The 15,580-nt window shown below is 37.5% G+C and overlaps 1 protein-coding gene across 1 annotated transcript in view; it reads left to right on the top strand.

The window, feature by feature from the left end:
- Positions 1 to 15,580, top strand: part of CACNA2D3 (calcium voltage-gated channel auxiliary subunit alpha2delta 3) — a 636,447-nt gene that overhangs the window by 454,453 nt on the left and 166,414 nt on the right. Inside the window, exon 26 of the mRNA XM_069967934.1 lies at positions 9,231 to 9,311. Coding sequence (XP_069824035.1) covers positions 9,231 to 9,311 — 81 coding nt within the window. The remainder of the gene's footprint in view (positions 1 to 9,230; positions 9,312 to 15,580) is intronic.

The following is a 15,580-nucleotide window of genomic DNA, read 5'->3' as shown; positions in this document are numbered from 1 at the left end:
TTTAAATGGAATCTCCATTATACCCTGATCCTTAATTCTTCTCATTAAAAATTTCACTGATACAGCTTACACAATGTTGTCCATAAAATATGAATTTCAGGTCAAATATACATCAAGCTAATAATTATATTCTGCCTCCTATCTCACTAGAAAAATAATATTTCGAGTCCTAACACTTTTTCATGTTCTTTGCTCCATGTGTCTTTTATCTGGACTCTCATCCTCCTACTTCCTTCTTATAATCTCTTCAAACACTACAGCTGTCGGCCTGTTACATATCTTCCACTGTGAACCCATCTCCTGTCTTATATTCGTCCAACATTCGCACATTATACTGAATATTTTCCCCAACTATAAACCATCTGTGAAATCATGTGTCCTCTCGTAGTAAAATTTTACAAGTTAAGATCATGTAAATGACCCCAAAACATTCAGTGTTGCAAAAGTGGACAGAAGACATGTGCAGTGGCTCCATGAGGAATTTTGAGAGTTAATTGTGGTATTGGCAGCAAATAGATATAATACTCAATCCGAATAGACAGCGACTATAATGATAAATATCCGATTTTAGGCTATTTTCACACTACGTATATTTTCGGACGTAGTGCGAACCGCAAATATACGCCCATAGTTTTGAGGTTGATGCGTACGCTTGAAAGTATACGATATCCGGCCGCACAATGCACACTACGTATGAGCCTACGGCCGGATCGTATACGGCGTCGTGAAAAATGAACAAGACCATTGTTTGCGGCCGGAACTGTTCCAACTCACCCCCGTGGATTCCAATGCGGTCCAGTACGGAGTACTTATTTCATCCAAATTGAACTTGATTTTTAGATCCAAAAGGTTCTGTGTGTTTTATTGAGCTGGGCGAAGATTTCCAAGTAAATGACCTGTTTCAGATCGCTTCGAAACAAGCTAGAAAGCATAACTGTACTACGGGCGTAAGTTCGCGGTTCGCCCGCATGTTCACAATCTGGCCGCATGTCTATTTTTCCCACAGCCGTAGTTTCAGCCGCACATGTCCGGCCGAGTACGAACTACGGCCGGACATATACGTAGTGTGAACATAGCCTTAAGGGGGAATAAAGGTTTAAAGTGTCCCATGTCAAAAGTTTTGATCGGTTGTTTCACTTTGCATTTTGCCTTTCCAGCCTCCTTCTGCCAATCGGTGGTAGTCTTCGCACCCAGACTGCACCTGACATAAAAAAATTCACATCTCATTTTTATCTTTTTAGAAGGACACTTTAAAATTTGTTAAATTATGGATTCTTGTTCCAAGGTTTGTTTGTTTGTTTTTTGCGTGTGTGTTCTTTATTTTTATACAAATAAAAAAATTATTACATTTATTAAATTAGATTAAAAATGTCCAGTCTTGGCAATGTAGCACAAAAAAGTATAATGCTTTATTATGGGGACCACTCTTGTTCTCTTCATTGATGTGTCTGTAATTTTCAAGAAAATAAATAAATAAAAATGCTGCAGAAGCATGTAGCAATTTTTGGCTAGCCCAGTTCTAAAACCACTAAAATCCATTTGTTTTGACAGTATGTCATGCTCTACTTCCTGGTTGAGAAGTTGCTTAGAACTACCATTCTTTCCCTAAGCCCTCCATCATAGTCCTCCCTCCCTGCCTACTTTTCTACACCAGAGTACCCTTTTATAATTGGTAATATATGTATACAATATTCTTAGTTGGTGTATTCAACAGTTCAAAAGAGAGTGCCCACAAAAAAAGAAAAAAAAAACTAAACACATTGAGGTATGCCATACAAAAGTCCATGAAATTAAAGTTCCTATAGAGATTCAACAGGCAAATGGACCTAGTAAAAAAACTAAACCATTTTTTTATTTCTTTGAGTGGGTTGGTATGCCAAAATTGGATGTCCATTAAGCAGATAGATAGATAGACATTAAATATATATATATATATATATATATATATATATATATATATATATATATATATATATATAGTTATATATGCAACAGCTGAAGACAGATAGGACCGGTACCGCACTAACAACTCAATCTGAGGCACTATGAGCTAGGATAGATGTGTCTTTGACAGTTCTGTTTAGCGGATCAGGGTGTGCCACTGATTGCACCTTAAACGGAGATAATATGAATGCAACACAGTAGAAAAAATAAAGCGCACTCACCGCATGGGCTGCAGATGTGATCCTTTATTTCATCCAAAAATTCATGTGCTCATGGGGGAGGGAGCAGAGTGCAAATCGGCTGTTAGGAAGCTGATCTGCACTCAGCTCCCTCCCCCCATGAACACATGAATTTTCAGATGAAATAAAGGATCACATCTGCAGCCCATGCGGTGAGTGCGCTTTACTTTTTCTACTGTGTTGCATATATATATATATATATATATATTGTCAGACTAACACAGACACAACCAGACAGTGGGCCCTATCTGAACCACCCACTGTCCCTGCCTAATTGCCTCAGCCGACCCTAGGCGGTCGCGGACAACCACGGAGACGTTCCCTGCGCTATATACGTGATACACAAAACAATACGGACAGACGAACACAATAAGGAATAGTTAACCAGGCCGGGTCAAACCACACGGGCAACGTTGTACAAAATCAGTAATCCAAAAGAGTAGTCACAAGTCAGGCAGGAGGTCAGAAAAACGAGTCGAGCAGTAGGAGGGATAGGACGGGGAGCGCAGGAATATACAAGGGAGAGCTGGGACCAGGAATACACCTAATTATCCAGCGCTGGGACTCTGTGGTTAGCTTTTATGCTGACCAAGAGCCCGGTCTGGATCCTCATTGGACCGGCGCTCTGATCTTCCAGGTACAGACAGGCAGAGAAACCTGTCAATCACAGCAACAACACAGGTGTAAAATCAAGACCAGGAGCTTCTCAGCTTAACTCCTGCATAGCCAGAAGCTGAGAAGCAATCGGGTGTGGCACACAAAGGCAAAACACCAGGTCCAGTTCACACAGGCTACTGCAGATTCCTGACATATATATTATATTTTAGGATGTCGGAACTTCTAAATTCCCTACACAGATACAGTGGTGCCTTGTATTACGAGCACAATTCGTTCCGGGACCGTGCTTGTAATCCAAATCCGCTCTTAAACCAAAGCAAAATTTCCCATAAGAAATCATAGAAATGCAAACAATTGGTTCCACACCCCAAAAATAATGATTTATTATTCTGAATAACAGGTAAATCTAATGAAACAAACATTCAGAAACATCAGAATATGTGATATTATAAGTTACTGTACAGTAATGAGGAGGATGGGAAACACAAGGGCTGACAGAGACTGCAGGGAGCATGAAGAAATGAGCAGGGCAGATGCGAGCACAGTATAACAGCACTCTCTGTCCAGAGAGAGAGGGGTTACCGCTATGAAGAGATTACCCCCACAGTCCTGTCCCCTGATGTAAGCCCCAGCCTGGAGTGGATCTGCTATGATTTGGAAGGTGAGGGAGACTTCCTAGGTCGGAGTACAGTGCTGTAGACCCCGCTATGCAGAACATTCCCCTCCCCCATTCGCGCTCCCACCCAGTCCAGGGAGCTCTTAAACCAAAGCAATGCTCTTAAACCAAGTTACAATTTTTAAACACTGTGAGCTCTTAAACCAAAACGCTCTTAAACCAAGTTACTCTTAAACCAAGGTAACACTGTATAGATTTTTATGGATCTAAAAAGCTGGTTACCTGCAGCAACCACTAAAGGAAGCATGGAACCTTTCTGCATTCTGTTTTGTTGAGAACAATGTTTAATCAGTAAGTATGCATTAAGCTCCAGTGCACCCTCTAGTGGTAGTTACAGGCAGACGGCATATTATATTTTATGCATTTACTGTATGTGTCTATGCAGGGAATTTGAAGCTCTGTATCAGCAAAACAGACAATGCACAATTAGGAGCAAATTACTCCAGAATTCTGCAATTGTAAATATTATCCGTTGTATTTAGAAAAAAATATTCAAGGGTGACCATTCAGTTTAGCTTTAAGAACTGTAAATAAGATCAATATGATATAAGAATGGGTGCCAAAAGCTAAAAAAAAAAAAAAAAATATATATATATATATATATATATATATATATATATATATATATATATACACACACACACACACACATATACCCCCCTTTTATTTATAAATTAATACGTTATCTACCATGAGGCTCTGCCATTTATCTAAATACTTATTATGAGGCTTGAAAACCACATCTACCGACTACCTTCCATATGTGTGTATATTAGTCAATACTTCTTGATAAAACTATCAACTTGCCCATTAAGTTGAGTGGCCTTTATATAACACAGAACATGAAAATTTGGTCCTGGCTTCACTCAATAGAATATTGTATTTTATGTTTCTGAATCATTCATTTTTGGAAAGAGCATAATACAGCGTAAAAATACACCAATAAATGTAAGCATTCAAAAATAAATTAATACCATAACTTCCTCTATGATAAGCATCTAGCCTTTGTGTACATTGAATCTCATCATTAATATAATACATTCATTGTAATGGAAATATATGCAATTCAATGACTGCTTTTGGCTGGTCCGCCAGTGCTGGAACACTAAAGATTCGGTGGACGAGGCTCTGAGATTCTTGGTTGAAATGCTACAGTGCAAGTTGAAATTACACAGAGGGGCTGGATTAATTCCCATTAGCTGACACAAAATGTAGATTTGTTATAAGAGGGGAACAGAATATTTTTGGGCATGGGCCACGGGTCCTAGCCAGCAGTAATGAAACTCATTCAGAGGTTCTCCCGTCAACTGGCTGCAATTTAGTGCTGCCCATTGACCTGAAATTAAATTAAAAAACAACTTTCAGACATGACGACATTGTTGGGATCGTAATTTATATCATCTCTTGGTCTTTGTGGAGAGAAAAGATGGGATGCAGAAAACAACTTCTGCTGAATAATTTCTTAAGAAAAATGTTCTTCGCACAACAGTAGATCTTATCCTTGGAATCCAGTAAAGTATAACTCTTTCCAGAAAATATATTAAGAGGTTTAGGAGAATGCTACCAACAAACAGACCTCACAGCGGCTGCTTTTACAAGGCTTGTATACAGTATATATACCATTGCTTACTTATTTATTTACAGGGGAGCCTCTTTTAGAAGATCACCCAATAATGGTTTTCTAAGAGGGTGGTGTTCTCCAAGAAAAAGGCCACTAAGTATAATGTATGATGGACTGAAAATCCATCACACATATCTGGTCTGGATACAGAGGTGGTCTGTTCAAATAGGTGGTCTTTTGGAGAGAATTTACCACTTATTGTCAGCCTAATAGCAGAGTATAAGCATCTACTGGATATGGGAGATAGCAACATTAGTGTTGAATGCAGCGCTAGTTATAGGTCAAAAGGAAGGAAATTATAGACCCCATACTAGTCTGAAAGGTGCATTTGAGATCCTTCCTAAAAGAGACATAACACAGTATCATAGCTTCTGTGAAGCACAGCTACAACTCAGATGGCAACAAAAAGTAAGTAGAATATGTAAAAGGGGAGTATGACTACTAGAAACCCTCTTCACTTTCCAGAAAGGGGTCCCAAGTTTCCCATCGGAATATAGCAGTCACCTGTGCACCCTGCTGATACATTAGTTTACATTGCATTAGGAAATTTGGGACTTCATTCTTGGCAATGTAGAGGGTACTAGGAGTCAGACCACCTGAGACTCACTCCATATACTAGGTAAGGTAGTTAAGATACTTAATCATGCCCCCCCCCCCCCCCCCCCACACACACACACACACACACCTTCCCTTTAAGTTGATCTAACAGTTAAGATCAGTTGACATCTATTTTTCCCATTTCTAACCCTTCTAACAAAATTGTCCAAAGTAGATGACCTCTTTAAGCATTGTTTTGGATGTAGGGCAATAGTTGATTTTCATAACTTGTTAGGGCTTCACCTAAATGTAAAAGGCAATGTCTAAAACATAGAATTTTTTCCTAAAGTTTAGAAACCTGCACAAAATAGGACATTTTTCTATTAGTGTTACTTACAGTAAATAGCATGTAGTGTTGTCATCGCTCACCACAGTGACTATGCTAAATGCCCCATGTCAAATACACACAAAATCTATTTTCCTATTCTCAAAATGTTTTCACGGCAGTGTGGGAGAAAAGTGGTGTGCCTGAAAGCAAAAATGGGCAGAACAAAGAAACTGTGTGCAGATAGAGTGTTTAACCATATACAAGGTATGGTTACACCAGTTTCCTACATCATCGGATACTGCGTTACTTTGTTCAGTTATTTCTTATACTAGTCAGTGAGTTCTAAAAAAAAGCCATTCTTAGCTATAATATAGAAAGGGTCTGCTTTTTTTTTCCTGAAATGATTTCGCTCTCACCCAAGGACTTTGGTTTGAATTACAATTCAGGTCCATTAACTTTAACGGATAAACAATGCAAATATCAGACAATACAGCCCATAGATGGATCCCAAACAAAGCAACACCCCACCACCACCACCCAGAATCCTGAGGCACTGCCATGTGTGCCAGTCTCAGAAGTCTGCAGCAGCTGTAGTATGAACTGGTGCAGACTTTTCCCATTATTTATGTCTGCTTGCTGTAGGCATGGTAAATTGGGAGCAGAAGGAGTCCACCCGTCTTGATATGCCCACCTTGCACATCCTTTTAACGTTACAATTGCAGTACATTACTTTTCCTTTGCTGCTTTATAACAATGTGTTGTTGTCCAGAACAAAATTTATAATTTTAACTGTTTCTGTTATAAACAGTTGACAAGTTTGGCAGAACTCCTGTACTGCAACAAGACAGTCAGTCTTCCTACACCAGATTACTGGACAGTCCCTGGCGTAAAGATGACGCTTCACAGCAGACAATGGCCAGAGCCAGCGCTCTCAGCAGATACTGAGTTTTGGGAGATTTCAACTTTGAAATCTGAAGAATGCAGTTCTAGGCAATTATACATTATGTCTCATTGAAGAAAATACATAGAATTTTCAATATAACCTAACATTTAGATTGATTTTTAATTTATTGTCAAAAAAGTTACAAAAATGGTGATACCTATGCTGGTTCTTTAAATCTTTCTAATTACATGACTTCTTTTACTTAGAAACCATTCACTTATTTCATATCGAATGCTGGTTATCAAAATGCCATTTAGAGAAATCAGCATTTTCTGAAGAACGTTTTACTAAATTGTAATGTTTAAATAGAGAAAATTGGTTAGTAATTTGCAACTGTTAATGGGCAGGGCTTGGAATTATCCGGCATCTGGTGAGCTGAAGTGCTGGTTCCTGGGTCTTGTCTTCAATAACCGCATAATAAAATCCTAGTCTTCAATGTTCTCATTACAATAAGCTTTTGATTCTGCAGCCAAGACATCTCCATTTGAGAATGTCCAGATTATGGAGAGGATGGTGTTGTTAAATAGATATAATGTTTTCATAATTTGGCTAAGCAGATATTCATAATATAAATCACGTACAGTACAAGGAATCAGCCAAAGGCCAATGTGCATGGAGATGGGCCCGGACCTCATGTCATGTCAAAATTCTCACTGTACTACCAGTCATTAAATGGAGTTTAACAACTTGTGTTTCTGCAGTGTTGCAATAACTCAGAGGGTTCTTAGTATTTTTGGAACATAAAGTTACAGATGTGCAGAGAGGAAACTAAATTAGGTATATAAAGTATTGGTTTAGTGAGTGCAGCACTATTATTATAAGACTCCAGCAGGGGACTGTTTTAGTTCATTTCTGTTATATGTTACATTCATACATTTGCTTCTTAAACATTATAAGAGCTGCTGTTTTATGAGTTTAGATAGATGTTTGGAGTTTGTAAATGTCTCATTTGTATCTAGTAATAATAACCTGTAATAATGGCAAAGGAGTCTATAAAATAATAGAAAAATGTTATCCTGAGGGGGGACGTGAATAGTATTTTGTAAAAGTGGCTTTATATGTTGTAGGCAGGTATACAATAATAGGAATATTTGATAGCCATAACTCACTTTTATAAGATGACCAAACTAGGGCAGGAGGTAATCCCCTAAGAAGGTGACGGGGTCCAACATTGACCATCTCACAGAGGGTGAGATGTTCCTATAGGGCAGTTTCCCACAGTTCAACAGTTGTGTAGTCAATAGCTGCATCATAGTCCTTTAGTTACAATTACAATCTCTTTTTGTAATCAAAGTCTTTCTCACATCAAGGAGATGCCAGGAGGCCTATCTCAATCCACTTCAGGTACATGCTAACTCACCTGCAGTTCCTTTTACAGATGAGGCTTCAAAACTCTTGAACAATCTATTGACCCCAGCTTCCCACTGATGGGGTCGATGGCCATCAATTGCCACTGCTGTCGGATACATGCATTGTAATTCTTGTGGCCATAGCCCATTAGGAGGTCCTACAGTCTCCAACATCAAAGTTAATAGCATTGCTAGAGGGAAAAAATAGAAAAATATCATATGCCACAAAAATTAGTGGGTATTAACTAAGGCCAAATTGGCAAAAATGCAATATTGATATCCATGCTCTGCAGGAATAGGATTTCTAATAATGCTCATGTAGCCCCTAACGTCTTGATAATTTCAGACTTATGTTTAAACATTACCTTTTCAAAACTGTTAAAGCACCAAGATTGCCATTATAAATCTGGACATGTAAGTTTAGACAATTTATACTTGTTACAAGGCCCATATAAAATAAGATTGACTACGGTGGCTCTGACATATGCGTAATAAAACCTTATAACTTGTTCACAAAGGCACAAACTGTGTCCAAAGATAAGCAAGAACCACATTTTAGTACCTAAAAATCCATTTAATTGTCATTGTTAAAAAAAAAAAACTTTGAAGTCACCACAGTACAGCATGAGATGTTTTTTTCCAGAGCAATATTTGACCTTGTGAACCCCTTCTAAATTAAAATGTTTGAACTAACAGAATATGACTAATAATCATAATTACATTTAATGGGGCAAAGTGTGTCCCCATTGCTGTTCCTTTTTCCTGTTTAATGTGTTCAATTGGCAAGTCTCACAAATAGTTGATGAAATATATTTAATTGAAAATAAATTAAAGCAAATGTATGTTTCTACAGTCATAACTAAAATAGCACTTTGTACATTAATACATTTCAAATTGCAGGGGCAAAACTAGACCCCATTACTGTTCCTATAGTTGTCTTTTTGTACATTTTAATATTTCTGTCTACAATTCTAGGTGCCGTGAACAGAAGCACAGTTGTTACAGCTAGTACAGCCATTCAACTTCTAGATGACAGAAAATCGCCAGTGGTGGCAGGTAAGTCCCTATTTCTGCGTTTTTAATGGTTATTTTTGCTTCAATATGCAATCGGATGAAATGAGCGTCACACACTGGAATACATTAATATTTGATAACCTACACAAGTCTCTGATGGATTTAAGAATGCCACACACAAGAATCTTTTCAGCCACTGGTAAAACTTCACTGGAAAACAATTCTCATCTGTATTGGTCTGGTAAACCAAAAATTACTTTTGGCCACGTACAAGTGATTCATTTAATAATAACGGTAATTGCAATACAGCGGTTTAATGCCTTAAATCTAGGAGTGTTTCACCAATGCAATTACAAAGACATCTCAATATTTCATATTACCAAATTGCTAGTTAGGAGACCCCTCAAATTACATGGTTCATAAACCACTGAACAATATGTTCTATAATTTATTTGTACATAAAAAGTTCAGCTGAATTGCAGATTGTCTGACTACCGTGTTGCATAATGACTTGCTCCAAGTTTAACCTCATTTTCCATTGCTACAGGATCGCAGTCTCATATCTTATAACAAAAAGCTTGTTCTCTGATCAAGATTTCTACAATGTATACTTCATTTTTTAATTAATTTAATTATTATTTTTTTATGTGACAAAAATTCTGTTAAATATTTATATTTGAATAAAATATATTTAATGGAAACTGTAAAATAAAATAACCTTTACTATCACTATAATGTAACCATATATATTTTATACAATGAGCAGTGTTAAAAAAAAAAAGGAGAATTGAAACAAATGCATTGAGGAGGGTTAAGCTGTAGTCAGAGGGCTCTCGCTGTGGCATATCTCTCCCAAAACAAAGGTATCAAGCAGTAATTTGCAATCACGCCCAACCCCTATCTCCACTTATATCATCTGTTGGTGGTCGGTTGGGAGAGATCCATACATCTATACTGGGGACCTTTATAGTAAAATTGTCCTTTGTTGCCCAAAACAACCAATCAAACCTCAGCTTTTTAATAATTCTGAGCCCTGGTAAAATTAAAACTAAGCTCTGATTGGTTGCTTTGGGTACCAAAGAGCGTTCTTATTATAAGACGGCTTGATAAATCTTCCCCATAGTGGAATTATTATTTCCAAAAATTTTACATTACAAGAGTGAATGACCGTATAGTGAATTATCAATGCAGAGGTGGTCATTATATTATTGTGTAACAAAAAAATTTGTTGTCTATAGCTAAAAATCACACTATAACTCTAATTTCTTGGAAAAAAGATAACAAACCTTAGCTGTCCACATTAGTACGGGCCCATTCATTGAGAACAGGTGATCCGTGCCACAACCATGGGTCGAACAATGGCTTGCACCTTTTTTTTTTTTTTTTTGTGGGACAGATCACTGACCTGTAACACCTACGATTATGTTATGGGACCATAGGAATGGCTACTTAGCCTGTCTTTATTTGTGGACAAAATAAACGGATGTGTGAAAGGAGCTTTAGAAACTATTTTCAAATTCTGCTCTATGTTTTGTCCATTCTGATCTGCTCTTCATTGACAAGCGTCTTTGCAGCCGTACTGTATGTGTGGTTAATGGTGTCCCAGCAGTCAGAAGCTCTTGTAAATATTATTTTGGCCATTAAGCAAAAGAAAAGACAAAATCCTGTATAAAACAGTTTCAAAAACATCAAAGAAATCAAAGATTTATCGAAACCTTTTCTAAACACAACAAGATGGTGATTAAAATACAATCAACAATCGTGAATGGTTAAAATCTAAGAAAAGTCAACAGGATTTTCTCATTACTAGGTTACAAAACAAAGTGTCGCCAGAATATCAAAACAGGACAAATGTGGAAAGCATTACAAATAAAGGCCTTGGAAGGGCTCAGTATTTTTGTCATCCTTTGCCATCTGAATTTGGGCCTATTCCTGTGTTTGTTTTTAACAAGCCTCAACAGTAATTAGTGACCGTAGAGCCTGGAGCGAGTCATGGACTGGAAGGAATCCGAAGACTGGATTTAGACACAATAATCACCATAAAGTGACAGTGGCACATTATTCCTTTATTCCGACTTCTATAAAGTTACATAACTGTAAATATCTGACAACAGACATAACAGTAAGTTATAGACAAAACTGTAAATGCCATTCTTCCATTTACGTTTTCTACTAGTGCACAAATAAGTCACAATAGCAAAATACAGTAAAATAAGCCAACATAAGGGTAATTTGCTTAATGTATCTGTCTCAAATTTTAGTTTTATTTTTATTAAATCAACTGGGGTTCTATATTGTGTGTATACTTAATCAATGGGGAAAAAAATTATATTTGAATAATCTCTTTATGTGGCGATCAGCTGGTAACTTTGCCCTGTGTATCTGATCAGTGAGATATAATAGAGCATGGTGTCCACTAAAAGTAAGGTACAGTCATGCAGTGAATGGTTGTATTGGGATTATTACAGCAACTTTATGCATTGGCTCAGAGAACAGGGTCTACAATGCCCAATAATTAGACCATTTTAAAATGTCCACATGCCCTAGTAAGTTAACACATCCTGAAATTCTTCAAAATATATGAAGATAAAGACTACAATATCTCTAAATTACAAATGTAACAAACGATACGGTAGTTTAATTTAAGGGGTACTTCGAAAAAAAAAAATTTATAAAGTTATATCCCTTTGTAATATAATTTCTTTTTTTTTATAGTTTTTTTTCCACCACCTTTGTGCCAAGATGCAGGGCTTCCTAAGCACTGCTGAACAGCGATACACAAAGCAGGGTCCCATTCCCCTGTATACTGTATAGTCCTACAATCGTTGTCTCCAGCAGCTTCTGCAGAGGCAGTGGTGTCTACTATCACCGCTCGCTCTGCTTGTAGCACAGTGACGAGTGATAGCAATCACTGCTAACTGTGCAGAGGATGCCAGACACAGTGATCATGTTGGCAGGAGCAGCAAGAGACTCCAGCTTTTGTTGTTCAGTCTGCTCAGTTTTTAGGTTGGTCACAGATGGAGAAGGTCAAAGCTGCAATAGCAGCGCATCAAACTTTTTTTTTTTTACATTTTTTTCTTGCCCGTTTATAATTTTTAAAAATGATGTCCATCATTTTGAGACAAAAATTATTGTAGTTTGGCCGCCGGTTATTGCAATAACAGACTTTTTTACTTAGAGTGAACATAGCCATAGGGTGCTATGTCTAAAATAGCTGTCAAGTTGCACTTAACATACCAGGCTATGTCAGTCTAAGTACTATTTTCACTGAATTAATATAATTAATTATGAGTTACCAATCAATACATCTTAGCATAATTTTGACAATGGTCCATACACCCCTATTCATCCTAATAAATAGACACTACACATACCCACTCCTTATCATATACAGGCCCGATTAATCCATTGTCTTATGGCACTTATATAATGGCAGGTATATAAGAAGACATGCTTTAGCTGGAGTTTATACTAACTATGTTGGTCTATACCAGTCATGTCAAACTCTGGCCCGCGGGCCAAATCTGGCCCGTGGTGCCGTTATTTTTGGCCCGCTGAGCTTTTCCATTGCTGTATTAAATCTGGCCCACCTGACATTGCAGCAGATTTTAATATGGGTGGTCCGGAAGGCCGCTCGGACTGGCTACTATATAAGAGACTATTTGTAGGGCTAGCTTCTACATAAGGGACTATTGGGGAGAGCTGGTTTCTACATAAGAGACTATTGGGGAAAGCTGGCTACTTTATAAGACTATTGAAAAGAGCTGGCTATTATATGAAACTATGGGGGAGGGCTTGCTACTATATAAGTGACTATTTTAGGGACTGGCTTCTATATAAGAGACTATTTGGAGGACTGGCTACAATATAAGACACTATTAGAAGGGCTGGCTACTATGTGGGGCTCTAATAGTATGCCTGGCTAGTATGTGGGGCACTGGGGGGGGCTACTACATGGGGCACAATTATGGGATTACCTACTGCTTGAGGGATATAATGAGTAACTACTATGTGGGGACAATTACTTTGGGATAGGCAGTGCCAGGAACGCTGCACGCTGTTCTGACGCCGCATGCACTCTTCATTAAATATCATGGTTGGCCCGCGACTTTCTCCATTTTTTTTTTATTTTGGCCCACTGTGTATTTGAGTTTGACACCCCTGGTCTATGCTAACATCACATCATGTCAAGTCACATCATGGCAGCTGTCCATGCAGTGTGGGCATTGACTGTATTGTGGCTCTGGATCAAGGAGTGGTGACCTTTGTTGTATGATGCGGTGTTTGAATTAAACCAAGTCTTTGCTTATACTGCATACAATGGACATTGATGGAAAGCTGCCCATTGTTGTGTCTGTCCATAATAATAGAGACAGGCATTATTTACCTTTTTTTACCGATGGTATATAAGCTTTTCTTATTCTCCTGTGGTAACCCTCAGCAGCTGCAGTGAGTTCTGGTGCAGAATATCATCATTATAGATGAACGAGTTTTAAACACATTCAGGTTTGTCCAAACCCGAACTCTCGGCATCTGTTTACATAATTAAAACCTTTATTCCGTTTGTTGTTCGCAGTGTGATCAGCATTACCAGGCTTAATCAGATTGTTAATGGCAAAGAAAGACTTTTACTATATCAGATTTTTCCATCTGACGCTCAGTAATAAGCGTTTCTGAAAAGTTGTTGCAGCAGCTGAGTTGCGTGTTATAAGAAATAATGTGTAATAAGAGATACATGTATAAATTGGGCTTCTCTGGCATCATCACTTTTATGTGATTATATATATATATATATATATATATATATATATATATATATATATATATATATATCCCCTACTTTTTTTTAGCTCATCTATAGTTTCTATGACAGATTGCTTGCGTATTTATATTTGGATATCCAAAATGTGATGGGAGTACAGATACATGGTAAATCACAGGCTTCAAGCACTTGCTCTATGGAGGATACATTTAGGAAACCGATAAGTCACCAGCATCATCTTTTGACCTTTTGTTGGTTTGTTTAAACTCCTTGCTTTGTGTTGTATGATGGTGGCATCTGTGTGAAGTGTTGGGAATGAGCCACTGAATGGGTGCAGCTCCACTTCTTTTGTGTCCTGTACAGCTGAGATCCTCCATATGAGAGAGGTATCCAGAGGTCATTAATCACTGTCAGTTGTAGATGGCAGGTGGGGCACTTAGCTGGCTCTGTCCATCCAGAGTCTATGGAGTCTTCATTTTACTAAAATTTGTGTTCTGTCTCTAGATGGAACCTACAGTGTGTATTTTATGTAATATTCCAGCCTAATATCCATAGTTATCATATATATATATATATATATATATATATATATATCATTTTTTTCATTTTTTTTTTCTCATTGTAAAATGAGGTTTAGCTACCACAGTAATGATGCTCATTGCCCCAATGCCCCAATTAATTTTCACTTTTAAACCCTTCATAAGGCTACATTCACATGCTTCAAAATTTAGGGCCCAATGATTTCATTTGGGCTGTTCACACTGTCTATATATGGATCAGCAAAAATTACTGACAAGTTCTAGTACGGATTGTAATTGAGACAAATTGTCTGTAATTTTTGCTGAAATTGTCCCGTAGAAGTCTATGGGAGTGTCCCTAATTGCGGATTTATAATTTTTGTGGATGAAACTTCCACAATTCCATAAAAGACATGGATGAGTAATCATTTTAAACCATTCCCACTTATTTTACTATCAACTTCCCTTCTTTTTCTGATCCACAAAAAATATGGGTTACAGATGCAATATGGCTGTATTATGGATGATTGTAGTCATATATGGTCCTAAAAAACTACTGAACATCTGAATGCATAGCAGTCAAGCAAAGGGATTTCAATCTCAACCTGAAATGGTAAACTTTTCAGAATTCAGAAGTTTGTTATTAACAGAAAATATTGAGAATATTTGTAAATATGTTGCATTACTTATAGCATGTAAAAATTATTGCTTTAATTCAAATTCTCCAAAATTCTTGCTGGAATCCCAGTGCAGAGTGATTTTCTTTTAAAATAGGTGTAGTCGGTACACTGTGTGCTGCACAGTAATCTGATATTACAGTCATTAACTAAGACGTGTTAAGATGAGTCTGTTGATGGCACTGACTATTTCCAAGGACAACGAGCAAAACTGTTGACACAGCTCATGTCTATTAAGCAAACTGTAACCTATTAGCAGTAGATGATAATTGATACAAAGTATTTACAGATTGCGAGTTAGTGCCATATTACATGGCCTGATACCATGCTCTAAGCACTTACCAAGCCTATTAC

This window comes from Dendropsophus ebraccatus, chromosome 4 (assembly GCF_027789765.1).
Source record: "Dendropsophus ebraccatus isolate aDenEbr1 chromosome 4, aDenEbr1.pat, whole genome shotgun sequence".
Classification (NCBI taxonomy): domain Eukaryota; kingdom Metazoa; phylum Chordata; class Amphibia; order Anura; family Hylidae; genus Dendropsophus; species Dendropsophus ebraccatus.
The sequence above is the reverse complement of the archived record's forward strand: the minus strand, read 5'-3'. Positions and strand labels throughout refer to the sequence as shown.